This window comes from Ahaetulla prasina, chromosome 3 (assembly GCF_028640845.1).
Source record: "Ahaetulla prasina isolate Xishuangbanna chromosome 3, ASM2864084v1, whole genome shotgun sequence".
NCBI lineage: Eukaryota > Metazoa > Chordata > Lepidosauria > Squamata > Colubridae > Ahaetulla > Ahaetulla prasina.
This window is the reverse complement of record NC_080541.1, coordinates 173,735,635-173,756,442: the sequence shown is the minus strand read 5'-3', so window position 1 is coordinate 173,756,442 and position 20,808 is coordinate 173,735,635. Positions and strand designations below refer to the sequence as shown.

General features: G+C 41.5%; 2 protein-coding genes across 2 annotated transcripts in view; both read left to right on the top strand.

Moving 5' to 3' along the window:
• LOC131195687 (vitamin D3 hydroxylase-associated protein-like) overlaps positions 1-10,727 on the top strand; it is a 55,148-nt gene extending 44,421 nt beyond the window's left edge. The window contains exons 13-15 of the mRNA XM_058177791.1: positions 3,733-3,841; positions 7,609-7,754; positions 9,224-10,727. Coding sequence (XP_058033774.1) covers positions 3,733-3,841; positions 7,609-7,754; positions 9,224-9,358 — 390 coding nt within the window. The 3' untranslated portion in view covers positions 9,359-10,727. The remainder of the gene's footprint in view (positions 1-3,732; positions 3,842-7,608; positions 7,755-9,223) is intronic.
• An 804-nt stretch (positions 10,728-11,531) lies between these two features.
• The window catches only part of LOC131196004 (vitamin D3 hydroxylase-associated protein-like), a 47,215-nt gene continuing 37,938 nt past the window's right edge, over positions 11,532-20,808 (top strand). Inside the window, exons 1-3 of the mRNA XM_058178368.1 lie at positions 11,532-11,605; positions 11,699-12,159; positions 20,312-20,379. The gene's annotated coding sequence lies outside the window, so the exon portion shown is untranslated. The remainder of the gene's footprint in view (positions 11,606-11,698; positions 12,160-20,311; positions 20,380-20,808) is intronic.

Below are 20,808 nucleotides of genomic sequence, written 5' to 3'. Positions count from 1 at the left end.
TGTGAGGACAGTTGTAAGTGTGAGGACCAGTCAAAAGTGTGAGGACAGGTCAAAAATAACTTTTTCAGCCCTCTGAGTAGTCCCTATGCACAAAATGCTGCAACAGGCATAAATGACTGGTCATAAGTGTGAGGACTGGTCAAAAGTGTGAGAACCTGTCAGAAATCACTTTTTTCAGCCCTCTGGGTAGTCCCTATGTGCATAGGGACTACCCAGATGGCTGCAAAAAGTGATTTCCCTATATGCATAGGGACTACCCAGAGGACTGAAAAAAGTGATTTCTGACAGGTTCTCGCACTTTTGATCAGTCTTCACACTTATGACTGGTCATCATTTATCCCTGTTGCAGCATTTTTAATAACCATGTCACTCATGTCACAACTGCGGTGCTTCATGTGACCGGGTGAGCATGTCCAGGTGGTCATGTGACATAGCTTCTTTGTCTTAATGACTGTTTGCTGCAATGTTTGTAAGTGTGAAAGATGTTCATAAGTCACTTTTTCAGTGCCATGCTTGTTAAACAATTACCAGAACAAATCCATTCTCCCTCCCTCTTTCTCTCCATCTCTTTCTCCCCCTTTCTCTCTTTCTCTCCTTAATCTCTTTCTCCCTCCCTCTTTCTCTCCTTCATCTTTTTCCCCTCTTTCTCTCAATCTTTCTCTCCTTAATCTCTCTTTCTCCCTCCTTCTCTTTCTCCCCCTTTTCTCTTCTTCATCTTTCTCCCCCTTCTATCCTTCATCTCTCTTTCTCTCCTTCATCTTTCTCTCCATCTTTCTCTCCTTAATCTCTCTTTCTCCCTACCTCTCTTTCTCTCCATCTTTCTCCCCCCTTTTCTCTTCTTCATCTTTCTCCTCTCTCTTTCTTTCCTTCATCATTTTCTGACCCCCTCTTTCTCTCCATCACTCTTTCTCCAGATGGGGTAGGGTAGGCTGGTGCTGCATGGGTGGGAGGCGGCCGGACAGTCCTGCTAGGTGGGCGGCAGGCCGAGGCAATTGACACATGCTTTGCTGCCCACCCGATCCAAGCTACTCACTGGCTTATGGCTGTTGCCCACCCGATCCATTCACCTCGCTGCCCACCCGATCCAAGTGCCATGCGGCTGCCGACCAAAGCCTGCCTGCATCCAAGCGTCTCTCTAGCCAGCGATTAAAGCGCCTCGCTGGCCACATGGTCAGCAAGGAGCTTGAATCGGCTGACTAGCAAGAGGCTTGGATGCAGGCAGCCTTCGGTCGGCGGCCGCGTGGTACTTGGATCGAGTGGGCAGCGAGAACTTGGATGGAGGCAGGCTTCGGTCGGTGGCTGCGTGGCCAGCGAGGTGCTTGGATGGGGGTAGGTCACGGCCGGCAGCCGGGTGGGCGCAGGTCAACCATCTTTCCCAGTCCCGCTTCCCCAGGGGCAGCACTCGGCTGTACTTGCCTTCTGCTGCTGGAGCGGTCAGGGCAGTCCGAGGTGGGCAGTCCGAGATGGGGAACAGAGTGGTAGGCGGCTGAGCCAGACATTTAACAAGCGGTTCAGGTGTGCTCCCAGGGGGGAGGAGAGTGCGAGCCAGCAATTTTACAAATGGTGCCGCGACACTGGTAAGTAATGGTGGGGAGGGGAGGGGCAAGGGGAGGGGTGAACCGGCAATTTAACAAACGGCTCATCCGAACCACCTAGAACCAGCAGAATCCCACCACTGACTGTAAGGCTTGATTTGGTGGGAAGAACAGATATTTTATCCCAAAGTGAACTAATGAAAGGTATTAGCTGTATAAAACAGAGATAGGTAAATCCCGGGGAAAAGAAATTAAAGAGATAAAGTCTCAAAGACCTTTCAGTGTCTCTGTGCTTGAAGTCACTAACTGCTGCTTGTGGCACATGCTTAAACCCGAAGCTTTCTTTAGCACTCAATAAATTTTTATCCATAGTTTTGAGAGCTAGAAACTTCAGTGTTTTTCTTTTTTTAACATTCTACTCTAACTTGCAAGAATCCTATAGGGAAGCCAATGCTTCTCTATCTTTATTTGTCTGCATTGTCTGCAATCTTGAAGGAAGCCCTGGTTTGTTCCCATCCTTAAGATACATTCTTTGGATTCAGGCATCCTTAACAATTATTGCCCTGTCTCCAATCTCCCTTTGCAGGAGAAGTTATTGAGAAGAGGGTTGCAAATCACCTACAGAATGTCCTACCCCAGGGGTCAGCAACCTGCAGCTCTGGAGCTGCAAGTGGCTCTTTCACCTCTCTGCTGCAGCTCCTTGTCACTCAAAATATGCATCACAACTGCCTATGTGCGACACCCGCCGACACTCAATTTATTGAGCTTTTCAACCCCGGGTAGACCAACCATGGATAAATCCAAGAAAAGAAGAGTTTCAGAAGAAAACAGAACATTTACTTCAACTATATGTGCTAGTTTTGTGGCTGCTCAAGAAATAGTCAGGCACGGGAAGGGTTTTGTGGCTCCCGGTGTTTTCTTTTCTGTGGGAAACGGGTCCAAATGGCTCTTTGAGTGTTTTAGGTTGCAGACCCCTGCCCTACCCAATGGGTTATCTGATTTCCTTTCCATTAGTTGTTGGCCACAGGAAGAAACTGCCTTGGTTGTGCTAGTAGATGGTTATTGAAATGATTGTACTCCTAGGGACAATCAACATCTGAACAGATTTCAAGATAATCAACCATGGTAACCTTTCTGAACTGCCTGTGAAATTTGGAATTAGAAGTATTATTTTGCAGGGATTCTTTTTCCTGAGTTGACAGTTCCAGTCAATTGTAGGAAGGAAAAAGAGATTGATCCAGCAACTATTTATTTGTGCCCTAGTTATAAGTAGCTGCCTCTATTGTTTAATGCCTACATCAGGGGTGTGAAACTCACGATCTGCGGCCGGATGCATTCCATGTTGGCCATGCCCACCCCCAGTTTAGTGAAGGGAAAAAAAGTCACGATAGGTCATGTGACGACAATGTGATGCCACAAATTTGACACCCCTGACCTACATGAAGCGGCTGGAGAAGTCATCCTTCTGAGTAGAGTATTATCGTCACAATATGCTGATTATATATCCAATGGTATATCCCCATTCTGCATTTTTCTGGCATTTCCATGGAAGTCTTGATCTAGTGCAGTGGTAGTCAACCTGGTCCCTACCACCCACTAGTGGGCGTTCCAGCTTTCATGCTGGGTGGTAGGGGTTTTGTCCGATACTGAAGCACTTTCCTTTTTTTTTTAATTTAATTGACTTTTTTAAAAAAATTCACAGCATTATTTAAAAACATTTTCATTAGGTTTTCATAAAATTCCCCATGACAATTTAAATTTCTGAAAATAAACTATTTGTATAGCCCGTGCATAAGTTTAGTTCACGTTATGTAAGTGAAACTAAATGGTGCTATAGTGCAACTGCAAACAAAAGAGCCTCATCCCAGAACAGCTTGCGCATCTCCCCCCACACTACCCAGCTGTAACAGACAAGCAGAGCTGGTAGCCGGCGCCCCCCCCATCCACGATGCATGAGAGGCATGCGCAGACGATGATACACGGCGCATTACTGTGGAACCGGTGGGCGGTTAGAAAATTTTACTACTAACAGAGATACAAAAGTGGGCGGTAGTTATAAAAAGGTTGACTACCCCTGATCTAGTGTCTAGAAGCTCTAGGATCTAGATGGGATAAAGGAGGCTGAAATTGAACACTTTGATCCCTTTGTGCTGTTACTAGCATTAGGCACTTTTTATTTTATTTTCTTTCTTTCCAGGCTTACCGTGATGAATTCATTGCAGAATGGAGAAAATTGAAGCTGGATGTCGTGCTTTGTCCTGCTTTGGGCCCAGCCTTTAATCTAGGATATGCTGGCAAACTATTTGGTATCAAATCATACTTCCGTTATAACTTTCTCTGTGTACTTTGTTCTTTTGCCTGTTCTAAGAAGGGTTAAATTCCAGGGAAAAAATCCCTGCAAGGTGGATTGTGTGTACTGCTCCTTCTTTTTGCAGCTCTGACACCATTCTTTTGTTCACTCCAGCTCCTGAATTGATTGGGAGGAGGGCATTGTCAGATGAGGCCCCAGATGTCAGTAAACCGAATTTCAGTCAAATCAAATCTTTATTATGGTCATAAACAAGCATAAGAGAGGAGTACAGTCAATTAAAAAGCCTAGAAGATACATCACAGTCTTAATTTTTTTTTAAAAAACTAGAAGATATTAAAACAATGTGTATGTATACACACACACACACACACACACACACACATACACAACATATAAACAAACTGTAAGGGGTAGGAGCATTAAGTACAGGAGAACATAAAAGATTAGTATGTAGAAGATTTTATTTATTTTATTTTATTTTTATTTTATTTTATTTATTTGTCACAACAATATATGTAAGTATCATACAAAAAGATTATATAGTATATAAACATATATATGAGTAAATATTAGGAGGTATAAGCACACACATATATATATATATATATATATATATATATATATATATATATATATATATATATATATATATATATATATATATATATATGAAGAAGAAAAAGAAAAACAATAGGACAGGAACGGTAGGCATGTTTGTGCGCTTATGCACGCCCCTTATGGTCCTCTTAGGAATGGGGTGAGGTCAATATTAGAAAGTTTTTGGTTAAAGCTTTTGGGATTATGGGAAGAGACCACAGAGTCAGGTAAAGTATTCCAAGCACTGATGATTCTGTTACAGAAGTCATATTTTCTGCAATCTTATAACTATCAAATTATAGAGCACTCAGTGCTCTATAACTAGGTGCTCATTAATCCCAGTTTCAATCTGTGCCCTCGAATCTCCTTTGCAAGAAAGCATGTAGAATGAATTAAGGAACCTGTCACCGGGCAGGCTATTGGCTGGGTGATCAGATATAATCAAATTGTAGCTTCCTAGCAGAGTGAAATAAAAGGGAGAAAGCATACCCTAGCAGGTAACATTGTAAAGGAAATAGAGCTGCTTTCTAGATAATAAAGGCAGTAATGGGATAAAAGAATAGATAGATTAATAATAAAGCATAACAACAATCAATTCAGAACTGACCAATTTAGTTCTTCACATTATCAGGCAAATCAGAAAATGCATACATATGTACCAGTGGTGGGTTGCTACCAGTTTGCCCCGGATTGGGCGAACAGTAGGACAGTGGCGGGAGGCTCTGTCCACCTGCCCGGATACTTCTGCACATGTACAGAAGCTTCTGTGCATGTGCAGAAGTATCATGTATGCGTGAGCGCACACACAAGTGAACCAGTAGCAAACTAAATTGAAACCCACTACTGATAAGTACATACATACTATATGTTACTGACCTTGGTTGATAGGGGTACCTATTGGTGAGTACATCAGCTGAGTAAACTCACTTCTGGACTATCTACTCACCTTCATATCCTGCTTGGTCCTGTGAGTAGATAGTCCATTTCCTGTTTCTCAAGGGTGGGAACCTTGTCCCCAGCCTGTTTTGAAGACAATCTCCACCCATCTTTTCTTGCTGTGCATTAGAAGGGCTGTTTTTTTTACCTTCTATCAGCATAAGGGTGCCCTGAGGTCCATTCTTACATTTTGTCAAGACACTTGCTCAAAAGGCTAGTGTGCACTGTGGTGAGGACAATTTTCCATGAGTTACTTTGTTGCCTGCCTGCTTCTGAAAGCCCTTTCCACATGACCCCAAAGTGTGCTTAGATGTACAAGACCATCCCAAGCTTTGGACTGACTTCCTGTATAGACATAAAATCACCAATGATTTGGGAAACAGGTTCAACATTCATGTGTGGGGACCTGATACTCCACAACTGAATAACTCCAGGGATGTGGGTTTACCCTTTAGAGTTCTGTTTTATTTATTTATTTTTATTTTTATTTTATTGGCCAAGTGTGATTGGACACACAAGGAATTTGTCTTGGTGCAGATGCTTTCAGTGTACATAAAAGAAAAGATAGGTTCATCAAGAATCATAAAGTACAACACTTAATGATAGTCATAGGGTACAAATAAGCAATCAGGAAACAATCAATATCAATATAAATTGTAAGGAAACAAGCAACAAAGTTACAGTCATGCTGTCATAAGTGGGAGGAGATGGGTGATGGGAACGATGAGAAGATTAATAGTAGTGCAGATTTGGTAAATAGTTTGACAGTGTTGAGGGAATAATTTGTTTACCAGAGTGATGGCGTTCGAGAAAAACCTGTTCTGTCTAGTTCTGGTGTGCAGTGCTCTGTAGTGTCATTTTGAGAGTAGAAGTTGAAATAGTTTATGTCCAGGATGTGAGGGGTCTGTAAATATTTTCACAGCCCTCTTTTTGACTAGTGCAGTATGCAGGTCCTCAATGGAAGGCAGGTTGGTAGCAATTGTTTTTTCTGCAGTTCTAATTATCCTCTGAAATCTGTGTCTGTCTTGTTGGGTTGCAGAACCAAACCAGACAGTTATAGAGGTGCGGATGACAGACTCAATAATTCCTCTGTAGAACTGGATCAGCAGCTCCATGGGCAGTTTGAGCTTTCTGAGTTGGCGCAGAAAGAACATTCATTGATATGCTTTTTTGATGATGTTTTAGGGTTAGTGTTAGGGTTCACTGGTGAACTGCAAGGCCTTTCTAATTGAAACTGGGTTCACGAGTGGATCAATAAAATGCTAGATGAATGAATGAGAAACATCAAACATTGGATGAACTGGGATAGGGAAGGTTGAAGGTCTCACATTAAAGATCGAACCAACAAAAGATCTGCAACTAGAAAGTATGTGTCACAGAGATCTATCCTTAGAAAGGAAAACACTTGGTGTCCTGGCATAGATAGAAAACCCATCAGTCGGATGCTATGGTAACTGTAGTCCAAACAGATCATTGCCAAGTGAAGGGACAGACTATGGCTTCAGAGAGGAGGCTAAGTTAGCTTTTTCCCACCGGATTTATCTTGAGGCCCAAGCAGTTTATGGCTGCCAAGTGGCACAACCCTAAAATCCTAAATAATTTTGAAACTGTTCTTAGAGTCATGATTTATCAAATGATAAAATAATGCAAGACAAGCAACTGGCAGCCCTGACATTTAAGGCTCATTTCCTTATTCCTCAAAAATTTAAAAAAAAACATCCCTGAAGAGAAGACGATGATGCAATTTCTCCGCAAGCACTAGATCTTTTCCCGCACTTGTAAATTGCTCCAATTTCCTCATCAGAAAGCTATTACCCTGAAGCATAGCTTTCTTGTTACTGTATTCATAGCAGTTGTGGACCTCAACTCTAATAAGAAGGAAAATGGTTGTGAAAACATTATGTTTTCATCCTCCCTCGTTCAGGGCAAGCTACAAACGATGCTGGCAACTCTTGAACACATATTCAACATATTTTATTTGCTGGTTTTCTCATAAAAGCCACAGCCTCCTACCCCTTGGGTGGGAGCAACTGCGTCACTGCCAGCATATTGTAATGGCACTGGTGGCATTCATCCCATATGGTTTCCTGGCTTGTGGAGGATGGAACTGAGTAGCATCTGTGGACTGCAGTACGGATTGTACTGTTACACTATTAATATGTTATAGTCACAACACAATGGCCAGATCCTGTTGAGAAATAAATAATTTGTATATGGTATCTTTTCTAGTGGCTACTACTTATACCCATCTATATAATGTCTTGAATTTTCCTGCTGGAGTTGTACCAGTCACAACAGTTACCCAAAAAGACGAAGAGGCACTGAAGCATTACAAAGGGCACTATGGCGATTTCTGGGATACGAGGATGAAGGAGGTTAGTTAACAGCAAGAAATGCAATTGCCATATATGGGAGTCAAGATATTGCCGAAATCTTCCCTTCGCAGTACAAAACTTTAGCAGAATGGATCCTTCCTGGCTGCTCCTCTGAAACCGGTGAAATTTGGTGACTGGTTTCCTTTGAAGAAATTTGTGGAACAGTATCTTGACAAAAATTCAAAGTTGCTTCATTCCAGAATGCGCTAACTCACCATGACCAACTCCCTGAAGCCAACTCACTATGGCCAACTTGCCATGGAACAACTTGCCATGGGACATTATAACAATTTAATTTAATTATTTAAAATAAATACAAATATTTAAATTTTTGTCATACATTTCATTCTCTACTCTTGTCCATCCTTTCTTTAATGATTGTATTCCATCTTTTCTTTGATATTAGTGTAACGCTTCTCTTGCAGCGAGTTGTCCCATAGCAAGTTGGCCAAGGCAAGTTGGCTGTGGTAAGTTGGCCACGGTGAGTTGGCTGTGGCAAATTGTCATAGACCCGCTTTGTTCACTGGCTGCACTGAGGTTGAGTTGGATCCCTATTATTACTAAAGAAAACTGTACTTTAAGATTTTTTTCTGATTTGAGCATGAGTCTATTTAATTGAAATAGGTCCTACTGAGTTATAAAGGACTTTAAGGGAATTTGAGCTATAACATGGCAAAATGTGTATCTGCCAAAACTATAGCTTTGAATAGGCTGGGAATTCTGGTGACTTCATTGACAATATTGTTGGCAGTAATATTGTCAGACTGCATTTGCATTTGAGCCCTTTTTGCTATGGAAAATGCTCATTGGAGAAGAAGTTATGCCTTTATGGTATACCTCTAGCTCAGGCCTGTACAACTTTATAATCAGATTCAAATAATGTAATATGCAAAGGTTGCTAAACTTTATTTAAAAGAATAATTGTTTTCATATTCACATTTGTTTTCTTCTATTTTTCTGATTGATGAATGCAACAAAGATGCATCCATCCATCCATTCATTCTTGGCAGCAATAATCAGCCACTTCCTTTGCCTAGTTTGTTGTTGTTGTTGTTGTTATTGTTGCTACTTTTCAATATTTTCTGTTGGTAGATACTATATATACTAAATCTGCTTTTTTTAATGGTCAGTCAAGAGTGACTAGAAGCTGCTACCTACCTGGCTACATAGTCTTGATCTTGCTGCAAGATCTTGCTTAAAGAATTCTTTTAGCATCGGGATCCATATTTTATGGGCAGCCCTATGTTGTACACCTCAAAATCTCTAATAGTCTAGCCCTTGTAAGCATGCATTCACATGCCAATGGTTATGGGTAGATGCTGGATCAGTGTCTCCCATTAGACAAAAGAAAGTACTTCTGCTTACTTTCTGCTAAGTTTCAAATCACATTGAATTCAAGGACTGATTTGCAGTCAAGAAGACTGATGAATACGTTGAGTAATGTCTTATTGTTTGTGTTTCTCCTATAGGCTGTGGAAGATGCTGTGGGGCTCCCTGTAGCAGTCCAGTGCGTGGCCTTGCCATGGCAAGAAGAATTGTGTCTTCGGTTCATGAAAGAAGTGGAGAGAGTTTCCCATGAGAGATGGGGAAAGAGAAAAATATGACTCTGTCAGAAAGAAGGCTGCAAGGAACATTGAGCTTTCTAAATAAACTTTATATTGACTTATGCGGTTTATTGCTGGGTTAGCTCAGTTATATTTTCACCAATGTTCAGCAAGATAAGATATAGAGAGATTAGAAGATATGGTTTAGAAAGTAGAGAATTTTTAATTTTAATGTTTTGTAATTAGTAGAGAATTTCTGGTAATATTTTGTAATTGTCCATAAAGATCTTGGACAACAAGATCTTTCAGACAGACCCCTTTGAATTACAGTATCATTTCAAAGGTATGATACAATTATTCTGTCATTCCTTCATCAACTATTGGGACTTTTAAGAAAGCTGTAAATGAAAGTTATAGACTTTTAAGAAAGCTGTAAATGAAATTATAGTAAGACTGTAAATGGGAAATGCTGGTGTCAGCAAATTCTGTACTATAAAATTCTGTGGATGAGATAAGTTGATTGTGCAATAAAAACCTTTTCTGTAAACCTGAACAGATAAATCTGGGACAATTTAAAATCAATCCAGTAATCTAAGATATCAGTATCGTAACTGATACCACCCAGGGCCTTTGAATCCCAAAAATTATTTGCAAAACTGAAATGAAATTGTTAGTTCTATATGGAAAAAAACATTGCAAGATAGATTGATCTTCCAAAACAACGAATGGAAAGTACACAGAACGAAAGATCATCTGGAAGTTGCCTGAATCATGGTAAAAAGAATTATAATACAGAACGTCACAATCATTTGTAGATGTATACTAAAAGAGGTTTGGAAAAGGATATTTGGTGAAGTGATGAAGTAAAAAAAGGTTGTAGAAGGATGGAAAAATGAATATAATGATATTAAAATGAACATAAAAGATAGATTCATGTGCATATAGAGAAAATACAGTTCCAAAGAATATAGGTCAAAGAGAATGAGGCATGGTTAAAATGAAAATGGTAGACAGAAAAATGCAGATTGATTCTCAGACCAAGACGGAATTAAAATATTACTTTGGAAGTGGGTGAAGTGGGCTACAAAAGAAATGTACAGAAAAATAAGTAGAATTAAAAATGCTGGAAGGAGCATTTGGAAAATAGTGGTGTGTCAAAGAATGGAACTGAAACAAATAGTACTAGAATTAGCATTCAAGAAAAATATGGTGAAAAGCAAATCATAAATGCTGTGAAAATGGTTTTTTTAAAAGGTATGGTTGCAAGGGTAACTCTGTATATGCTTAAATATAGATGTAGTTTACTAACTACTCTTTATGTCTGTTCAACCTCTTTAATTTATTTAATAAATGTAAATGCCACGACTTGTTTAATGTGTGTATAAAGACACACACATGCCTGACAATCGGAAGAGTGCCATTGTTGTTCTCTAATACTGATAGTAAGACTGAAAGCAAAAATTATAAGGGGTTCATTTAAGTGTCCCTGGATTGTGATTGAAAGAGGATCAGAGGTGACAATAAACACATTTTGGGAAGTGCAATTTGGCTTCATGCTGATGAATACACAGACCGTATTTTTTGCTCTTTAGCAAGTCACAAAGAAATGTATGAGTATGAGGAAGTTTGCTGGATATTTTGTTAACTTAGTTAAAGCATATAATAATAATGAGTACTAATTTATTATATTTACATGCTGCCTGACTCCCAAATGTTAAAACATTGAAAGACAAAAAACAATAGGAAAAAAACATGAAACAGAGCTAAAGACAAAAAAAACCCTCCACAACAGCAAAGACAAAAGAACAAACAAACAAAAACCCAGAGGGAAGAGAAAGGAAGAAAGGAGCATTAGTCATCCTCTCCAAAGTTTCCGACACAGGACACTCTTCAGGATTAGATGGCATGCACATCAGTGTCTCAATTTTATCACACACACTCAAGGATTCTTGGCTAGTTTGAAAGCAGCTCTGCATGTCTCTGAGAGTGATAACATCCAGCAGTGTTGGACAGCTGAGTGTGCTTATTCATTTTAGAGCAGGGGTCTCCAACCTTGACAACTTTAAGACTTGTGGACTTCAACTCCCAGAGTTCCTCAGCCAGCTTGGGGAACTCTGGGAGTTGAAGTCCACAAGTCTTAAAAGTTGCAAAGGTTGGAGACCCCTGTTTTAGAGGCTGGAATTCTGCAGAGCTCCTGCTTCCTCTTGGCTTCTGAGTGTCTGTTCTTCAAAAGGAAATTGTGGTTTTGTGGCTTGGCAGATCCTCCTCAGTAGCCAGTAGATTTCACCAGTTCCCTACTGTTCTTCGGTAAGGGTTCAGCTGGATGCAAAGCACATTTGTCTTTCCTTTTCCTTTTTCCTTTTCTTTCTTTCACTTGAATGGAAATTCTTGTTGTTGCAGGAGATGGGAACCACCAGTCACTGACCAGTATTTTTTGTCTTTTTCAATAACGCATTGCAAATGTGGATCACTGCCAAACTGCTTCTGAAGGTTTGGAAACTGAAAAGCCTAATGGTGTGAAGTGTCCCTTTGCCCTCCACCCACCCCATTTGTTTCTCTTTTGAGTTGAAAGCTCAAAATTAAACACAGTTCCTTTGAAAGGAGAGACAATCAGCTTTTGTGGACTATGCTGATACATTTTCATTTCAGCATTCTTTCCCCAGCACTGCCTGAACATTGGGAAAGCCAACGCCTAGAAATATTTTTCTCAACCTCCAATACTTTTTTGACACTGTGTAATAATGCCACATTTCCTAACTAGATAGTGGTCATTAAGGATCCTGGTTGATTTCTTAATGCACACAAGAGAAGGACTGGTCTGAGCATGCTAAAGGGAAACGGAGAAAAGGAGCATAAAAAAAGTAAGTGCGTGATTATCTTTCCCTACTTTGTACAATCAAAAGGGGACAGGGGACAATAAAAGAACCACCTTATGCTTGTCCTTAACAGATTTTTGGTACAAACAAATGGGTTTGGTGCCTGTGCCTGTAGCTACATCCCATGATAAGTGCTCAAACCAGGCATCTATAAAACATTTCCCTTAAATGTTTAACCCAACTTTAGCCTTAGCACAGATTCATTGTTCTGTTTCCCTTCCCCCAATACTCCCAGCAAAGAGTCAGTCAGAGGCCTCCTTTTCTGATTTATTTACATATATATAAATGTCCTGGCCACGTCTACCTGGGCCTGCCAAGTTTCTGGAGATAACAAGGAAATTACAGATAAGGCCAGAATTACTCACGAATATATTCTTCCCTCCATTGATACAGTTTGCCCGCGCAAATTCATTACTTTGTCCAAGACAAAAAACCAGGAAGTCCCGCCTCCTATTTATAGTCTCTGCAGATGTCACTGCATGACAATTATGACTTGGCTTTGTCCCAACTCTTCCTCTGCTGCGCACGCCGGTCACGCCTGCGCAGTCTTGCATCACTCCAAAACTGTTCTTGGGGCGTTGCCAAATCAGAAGAAGGCTCCAGGGAATCAGGCTTTGCCGGCCCCTCCTCCTCCCTTTGAGTGGGTGCCAGGGAGGGAAAGGGCTCAAGAGAAGCAGGGCTTGCCAGGTCTTCTCCCTCACTTTCTGAATCATCCGAGTCCAGGAGTCCAGGTCCAGAAACCTGGGTCACAACATTCATATATTCTGCCTGGGCTATTGTCACTATGGCCAACTCCCTGTTTCTTGAGAGCAGAACAGATGACCTAGTCTTCCTCCCATTCCTAGCCCACTGCAAATGTACACACCCCAATGTTGATTCAAAACTGCTGCTCTCCAGCTTGACTTGCCTTAAGCTCTTTAGGGTTCTGTAGACAGTGCCCAGAATTTCATGTCCTTCTAGTGTAGAAGCCTCAGCTCTGATTGGCTACCCCAGTATTTCTCAACCTCAACAGTGTCTCTCAGAGCTTGCTGGCTGAGAAATTCTGGGAGTCAAAGTCCAGACATCTTAAAGTTGTCAAGATTGAGAAACACTAGGATACTGTGTCTGGCATGACTCCTCCTCTCCAGTGGGTCCAGTGGCTTGATAAGACTATCAGATTTTCCTAGCTTCCAGGCAACTATGTTTTCTGCTGGCTAACAGTTAAAATTATACTTTGCAGCTGCTAGTCTGTGAAATTTTCAACCCTAAAGCTCATGTTTCAGTTAAGCCTTACATTTCTCTCTGAGTATTCTTCTGATTTCTGCTCAGGCTAGATGAAGCATGGTTCCCTTGCTTTCCTACTACCTATTCACATTATTGCAAAGATTACCCCCCTCCCCCATGCATGCACCTGTGTTGTTATATGTAGCAAGATACTGATAACAGAATAACTGGTAGTTATAATCTTATCAAACTTGCTTCAATAGGCTCCTTTTAGAAAGCTGGGTGTGTTTGAATTATTAAATTTAATTGGTTCCACCCAACAGTTACGTTAGCCAGCAAATGCAATGCATTCTGTCTTCTTAGCTGAACTCTTCTACTGAAAGGTAACTTCAAAAAAGAAAGATGTATCTGCTAGTGTTTAGGTTTACAAAAGATAACTGAAATGTGTGGTTTTTGTTCTTCCCTGTGTTATGTGTGGAGAAAAGCGGCTGTCATCCTGTGAGCTTCTACCACAGGACTGAACTACATTTTGAAAGTTGGAGTAGCATTTAGAGGGTTTGAGAAGGCAAGGATTGAAATAGTTGGATATTAACACAGAATGGGTTGTGTAATTTGGGTGGCTTTTTCTTGGGTTTAGAGGAGAATTTGGTTACTTTTTTTTAACTTTTGGTTGATTTTGGGTTGACCTCAACAGGTGCTAAACCTGGTCAGATTTGTCTAGGCTTGGAAGCTTAGTAGGGTTGGTAAGCTTTTATAATGCAGGTTCTGTAGCAATGTTAATGTATTTTCTGCATGCTTCTTACAGCTGAGAGACTAGTTCTATGCTGTAGGATGAGTGGACACACTAAAGGGATGAAAAGCTATGCTTACTGGAAAAGAAATCTGAAATGCGCAAACCCAAACACAATAAAATATTAATTTAAATAAAAAATTAGGGTGCCAGTTTTTTTTTTTACTATTTGTGGTTTTAATCGGTATATATCTATATTAATTGTACAATGATACTGTTTTAACTGTTGGTTGGAAGCCACCCAGAGTTTTGTGTAAGATGGGTAGCTGTTTTAAATAAATACAGAAAATTAGACATTCCAAGTCAAGATACAAAGTGTCAGAGAATTTTGCTTATGCTATGCTTGTATTCCGTACTATCATTCTACAATCACAACAAAGAACATCTTAAAGACCAGATTACGAGTTGAATGACCACTAAAAATAGATGAATTATACCAAAGAAGTACCGTATATACTCGAGTATAAGCCGAGTTTTTCAGCACGTTTTTTGTGCTGAAAAACATCCCCTCGGCTTATACTCGGGTCTATACGGCTTATACTCGAGTTTTTGTTTTTTTTTAAGCCCCTCGGCTTATACTCGAGTATATACGGCTTATACTCGAGTTTTTTTTTTTTTCACATTTGCGGACGGAAGCCCTGCCGGTGCAGTGAGAGGGCGGGCGGGGAGCCGCCAGCCTTCTCAGCTGAGGGAGGAGGGTTTCAACCGTAGGTGCCTCATTTCCCACCCTCGGCTTATACTCGAGTCCCCAGTTTACCCCAGTTTTTGGGGTAAAATTGGGGACCTCGGCTTATACTCGGATCGGCTTATATTCGAGTATATACGGTAAAAAAAGTAGAGGTAATCCATATAAAGAGAGCAGGAGAGAAGAAAAGTCTAATTTTCATGCCTTTTTCTCCCTCGGCATCATAACGGGAAGATTTTTTTTTTTTTTACAAATGATCTGAATAATCGAGATACTTATTATTGTGTAAGGTAAAGGTTTTAAAATCTATCAGCAGCCTCCAGGTATTGTTAGTTGCTGTTCACTGACTTTGCACCGGTTTTGCATAAAAAAGATTCCTAATTCTACAATGGGTATAGATGGTGGAAACATCCTGTGCAACAAAACAGAGCTAGATGATCAACGCTTTGCACAGGGAATAAGTGCATTTGAAAGGAAACATTTTTAGAAAAGATACAAAAAGTGCTCTAAAGAGCAAGCACGCCTTTTCCAGCCTGAAATATATAGTCTCGACAACTGATTCTGCTGCCTTCCTCAATCTTGGACACAAAATGTCTTCTAATGTAATTCCTGGACTGTGTTGGTTTCCTAGGCCAGGGGTCTGCAAACTTGGCTCTTTTAAGATTTGTGGACTTCAACTCCCAGAATTCTTAGCCAGCAAAGCTGGCTAGGAATTCTGGGAGTTGAAGTCCACAAGTCTTAAAAGAGCCAAATTTTCAGACCTCTGGCCTAGGCTGATTGCCTGCCTTGTTACTGTATGCAGTGATTTTTATTGCCTTCCTGATAATGATAATGCAACTGAGAGTGGCTTACAGAGGTGGGTTTCAGCAGGTTCTGACCAGTTCTGGAGAACCGGTAGTGGAAATTTTGAGTAGTTTGGAAATTTTGAGTAGTTTGGTAGTAAAAATTCTGACTGGCCCCACCCCCATCTATTCTCTGCATCCCGAGTCCCAGCTGATTGGGAGGAAATGGGGATTTTGCAGTATCCTTCCCCTGGAGTGTCGAGGGAATGGAGATTTTACAGTTTCCTTCCGCTGCTATGCCCACCAAGCCATGCTATGCCACCAAGCCACATCCACAGAACAGGTAGTAAAACATTTTTAAACCCACTACTGGTGGCTTACTGTATTTTTCGGAGTATAAAAGGGACGGCCCTTTTTTCCCCCAAAAAGAGAGTGAAAATCCGGGTGCGTCTTATACTGCGAATGTAGCCCCGCCCAGCTTCTCAAATGGAGGTTTCAGAGGCTGAAAAAAGCATCAGAAACGAAGCTTCAGAAAAGAAGCCCCCAAACAGAGCTTCAGAGACTTTTTATTTCTGAAACTGTTTCAGAGACTTTCAGAGGCATAAAAAAAAGTTTTTTTCTGAAACAGAGTTTCAGAAGTTTCAGAGGCAGAAAAAAAAAAAGCAAGGCACAGAGCTCACAACCAAGGAACCTGTTGCTAAAATTCACTTCTGAAACAGCTGATTGAGGGTATTCCGGGAGGCCAATCTACCTGCCAATCAGCATTTTTTAAATTTTCCTCCCCAAAAACTAAGGTGTGTCTTATACTCCGGTGCGTATTATACTCCAAAAAAAGAATCAGTGCTTGGTAGGAAGAAGGCATCAGAGCAGAGTTTCTTAAACCTGGCAACTTTAAGATGAATGGATTTCAACTTCCAGAAATTCCCAGCCAATAACTCAAAGTTGACAAAGTTGAGAAATACAGGATCAAATGTTTCTGTGTTTGAGCTGATGGGTTGCAGGAGAGGCTGCTGTTGTTGAAATCCTGTCCTTGAGTTGGTTGAACTGGCAGACTGTGTTAATATTCTCTTACGTGTAATCTATTTTTATTTTTATTTTTTACACACAAACAACATACAATATATCTTTTCTGAACAAAATATCAGCCAGGTACATGTTTACATCCAATTTGGTTTTTTCCAACACTTTTTATATGCTTTCGTCAATATATTTTCCTTCCTTTTTTTATTTCCCTATTTGCATTTCTCTTAAAAATCTAATCAAAAAATCTAATTTTTTGTTTTTCTCTATTAGTCCCTATGTAGTCGTCATCATCATCATCATCATCATCATCATCATCATCATCATCATTATCATAATATCAGAGTTGGAAGGGACCTTGGAGGTCTTCTAGTCCAACCCCCTGCCCAGGCAGGAAACCCGACACCATTTCAGACAAAAGTTCCTTTGACTTTGTGTTTTTTCCCTTCCCTTCTTTCTTTCCTTGTCTCTTCCTTCCCTCACAATTTTTTCCCCTTCTTGTTTTCAGTATTTTTCCATTTACTTTCCTCAACTTCTTTGTGCTATTTCCTTTTTTATTTTCCCCTTTTCTGGAAATCCCTTCACCTCTCCCCTTAAACTGTTTTAAAATTTCACAATCATTTAATAATATTTTTTTCTTCATCTTCCAATGCCCTCTCTTGCTTAATGGATTTTTTGTTTGCTGTCAGTTCCGGTCCAGTTCTTATTTCTTCTGGTTCCTGCTTTCCATAAGGTCTTGTAATTATTTCTTTTATTTCTTGCTTAAAAGTCATATGCATTTTTTTCATTATTTCAATTATTCCCTGTGCCATTTTTTCCCCTGGGTTGTAGTTCTTATTTTTATCAAAGTCAAACAGTTTGTTGGCAAAAGCCTCCCTTTCAGTTCTCACCAGCCTTATCACTGAAGTAAAGAAATTTTCCACAGCAAACATGACACCTGAGGGTGTCACTTTCCAGTTCACAATTCTAATCAACAATTAGTGAATGTGTCCATTTGCGCTTTGGTTTTCTTTAACTTTTTAGTTCTTCCAATTAGTCCCATTTAAGATCTGTGTCCCAATTTACTTAATTCCAATTCATAGAGAGAAAAGAAAATCAGAGAAATTCCACCACCTTGTAGTTTTAAATCCTCTTCCCCCCCCCCTTTTTTGTAGTCTGTAACAAGTTTTAAAAGTCTCCAAATTTTCCAGCTTTAATTAAGGGTTCCTTATTTTTTTTGTTTTTTGTTTGAGTGGTCTCTGCTTCAATTTTAAAAATCAAATTTCTCTCAGGTCTTTGGGTACTGCTTCTGTTTAAACTGGCTGTCGGGGACGAGTTATTGGCCCCAATGGAAAGGGTGCGCAACTTGGGCGTCCTCCTGGATGGGTGGCTGTCGTTTGACGATCATTTGGCGGCCGTCTCCAGGAGGGCTTTTCACCAAGTACGCTTGGTTCGCCAGTTGCGCCCCTTCCTTGACCGGGATGCCTTATGCATGGTGACTCACGCTCTTGTCACTTCCCGTTTGGATTATTGCAATGCTCTCTACATGGGGCTGCCCTTGAAGTGCACCCGGAGGCTGCAGCTAGTCCAGAATGCAGCTGCGCGGGTAATAGTGGGAGCAACTCGTTGCTCCCATGTAACACCAATCCTGCGCGGCTTGCACTGGCTTCCTGTGGTCTTTCGGGTGCGCTTTAAGATTTTGGTCACCACCTTCAAAGCACTCCATGGCTTAGGGCCCGGGTACTTACGGGACCGCCTGCTGTTACCTCATGCCTCCCACCGACCCGTACGCTCACACAGAGAGGGTCTTCTCAGGGTGCCGTCCGCCAAACAATGTCGGCTGGCGGCCCCCAGGGGCAGGGCCTTCTCTGTGGGAGCTCCTACGCTCTGGAACGAACTTCCCCCTGGATTACGTCAAGTGCCTGATCTTCGGACCTTTCGCCGTGAGCTGAAAACGCACTTATTTATTCAAGCGGGACTGGCTTAATATTTTTAAATTTTTAACTGGGGTTTTATTATTTTAGGGTTCGTAATTTTAAATTTTAAATTTTTTAATGTTGGCCATTTTTTCTAATATGCTCAGTTTTAAATTGTTGTTTTAATTGTATATTTTTTATGTTTTTTATCTTTTGGCTGTACACCGCCCTGAGTCCCTTGGGAGAAGGGCGGTATAAAAATTTAATAAATAAATAAATAAATAAATAAACATTGTTTATTTTGCAATGTTTACAGTCCTTCTTAATTTAGCCACTATTCCACCGCCAATTTTTTTTTCAAATGTCAAATTTAAAGTGCTTCTTTGTGAGTTGGTATTCACTTACCTGGCTTTGATATTTCATCCAAATCACCAGTCCTGCTCAAAAACTTGGTCCTGTTGCCCAAGCTTAGTGATGGCTGCCATAGCCATTGCCCCCACTGTTGAGTCGAAGAGTTTTCCTCTGACCTCCAAGGAACTTGCCGGTTCCTCTCGGTCGTCCAAGGTGCCTCTCCTTCTTCACTGTCCCTACAGGACAGCTCCGGTCCGAAGACCCCTCAAATGGCAGTTCGTCAGCCTGGGTATTCACAGAGCTCGGCGGAGCTCACTTTCCCCCATCCGTCTCACCACGACACTTCTGGTTGAATCTGATGTGTAATCTATTTTTTGACAAAGATCAGATATCCTAAAGCTGTGATGGCAAACCTATGGCACGCGTGCCAAAGGTGGGCATGCATGCACTGGCCAGCTGATTTTCAGGCCTTCTGGGACCACCAGAAGTAGGGAAACAGGCTGTTTCCTGCCTCCGGAGGGCCTCGGGATAGTGGTGGGGAAGGCCTGGTTTTTGCTGTCCCCAGCCTCCAAAATCTCTTTAGGAGTCTACCCCCCCCCCCGCCCACCGGAAGCCAGAAACAGTCCTACCAGAAGTTGACAAACAGGCTGTTTCTGGCCTCTGAAAGGCTTCCGGGGAGTGGGTGGGGAAGGCTGTTTTTGCCCTCCCCAGACTCCTAGAGAGACTTTGGAGGCTGGGGACAGCAAAAAAATGGAATTTGGTAAATGGACCATTTCTAGCCTCAGGAGGGCCTCTGGGGGGTGGGTGGGGAAAGCCCTTTTCACCTTCCCAAGACTCCTAGAAAGGCTCTGGAGCCAGGTGAGAGAGAAAATCGGGCCTATCGGGCTATCGCCAGGAGTGGCGGGGGGTTGAATGCGCGGGGGCAGGGTTCATAGAATTATGGATGTGAGCACACACCTGCGTGACCCCCCCCCCGTGACCCCAGCATGCAATGGCAAAAAGGTTAGCCATCACTGTCCTAAAGGGTAGAACTAGAAAGATTACAGAATGAAGGATTGAACACTAGAAGGTGAAATGATCTTGAAACCTTCTGAAATCTGTTGAAATCTAGTAGAAAGCTCCCAGTGGCATTGAGGAACCTGAATGAAGGACAAATGTGGACATTATGAGTTTTGAACTTGAGAGGTGTGGTAATTCACTACAATAATCATCTCCTCCTCCTCCTCCTCCTCCTCCTCCTCCTCCTCCTCCTCCTCCTCCTCCTCCTCCTCCTCCTCCTCCTCCTCCTCCTCCTCCTCCTCCTCTTCTTCTTCTTCTTCTTCTTCTTCTTCTTCTTCTTCTTCTTCTTCTTCTTCTTCTTCTTCTTCTTCTTCTTCTTCTTCTTCTTCTTCTTCTTCTCGTATTCCCACAGGTGCACAGGGTCCGCTTCTGGATCATTGAACACCACTTTGCACAGTCAGCGGTGCCAGGGTCGAATTGGTAAGTCACTACAATGCACTGAGTGATTCAGGACCATGAGAAAATAAGCAGTTTAGATACAGAATATCATGAAAAGTAACCTTGCCGCTCCAGAGAAGGAAAAGATTGATACTTGGAGAATATGATGATGGGGAAGTGATCTAGTGTAAAGGTGTTGTTTTTGTTTTTGATATGGTCTCCATGATTCAGGGTTGAACTATGGGTTAGGGACGTGGTGGCTCAGGGGCTAGGATGTTGAGCTTGTCGATTGAAAGGTTGGCAGCTCAGCGGTTCGAATCCCTAGTGCTGCCAACCTAGCAGTTTCAAAAGCAGCTTCTGCCAACCTAGCAGTTTCGAAAGCACGTAAAAATGCAAGTAGAAAAAATAGGGACCACCTTTGGTGGGAAGGTAACAGCGTTCCGTGCACCTTTGGCGTTGAGTCATGCTGGC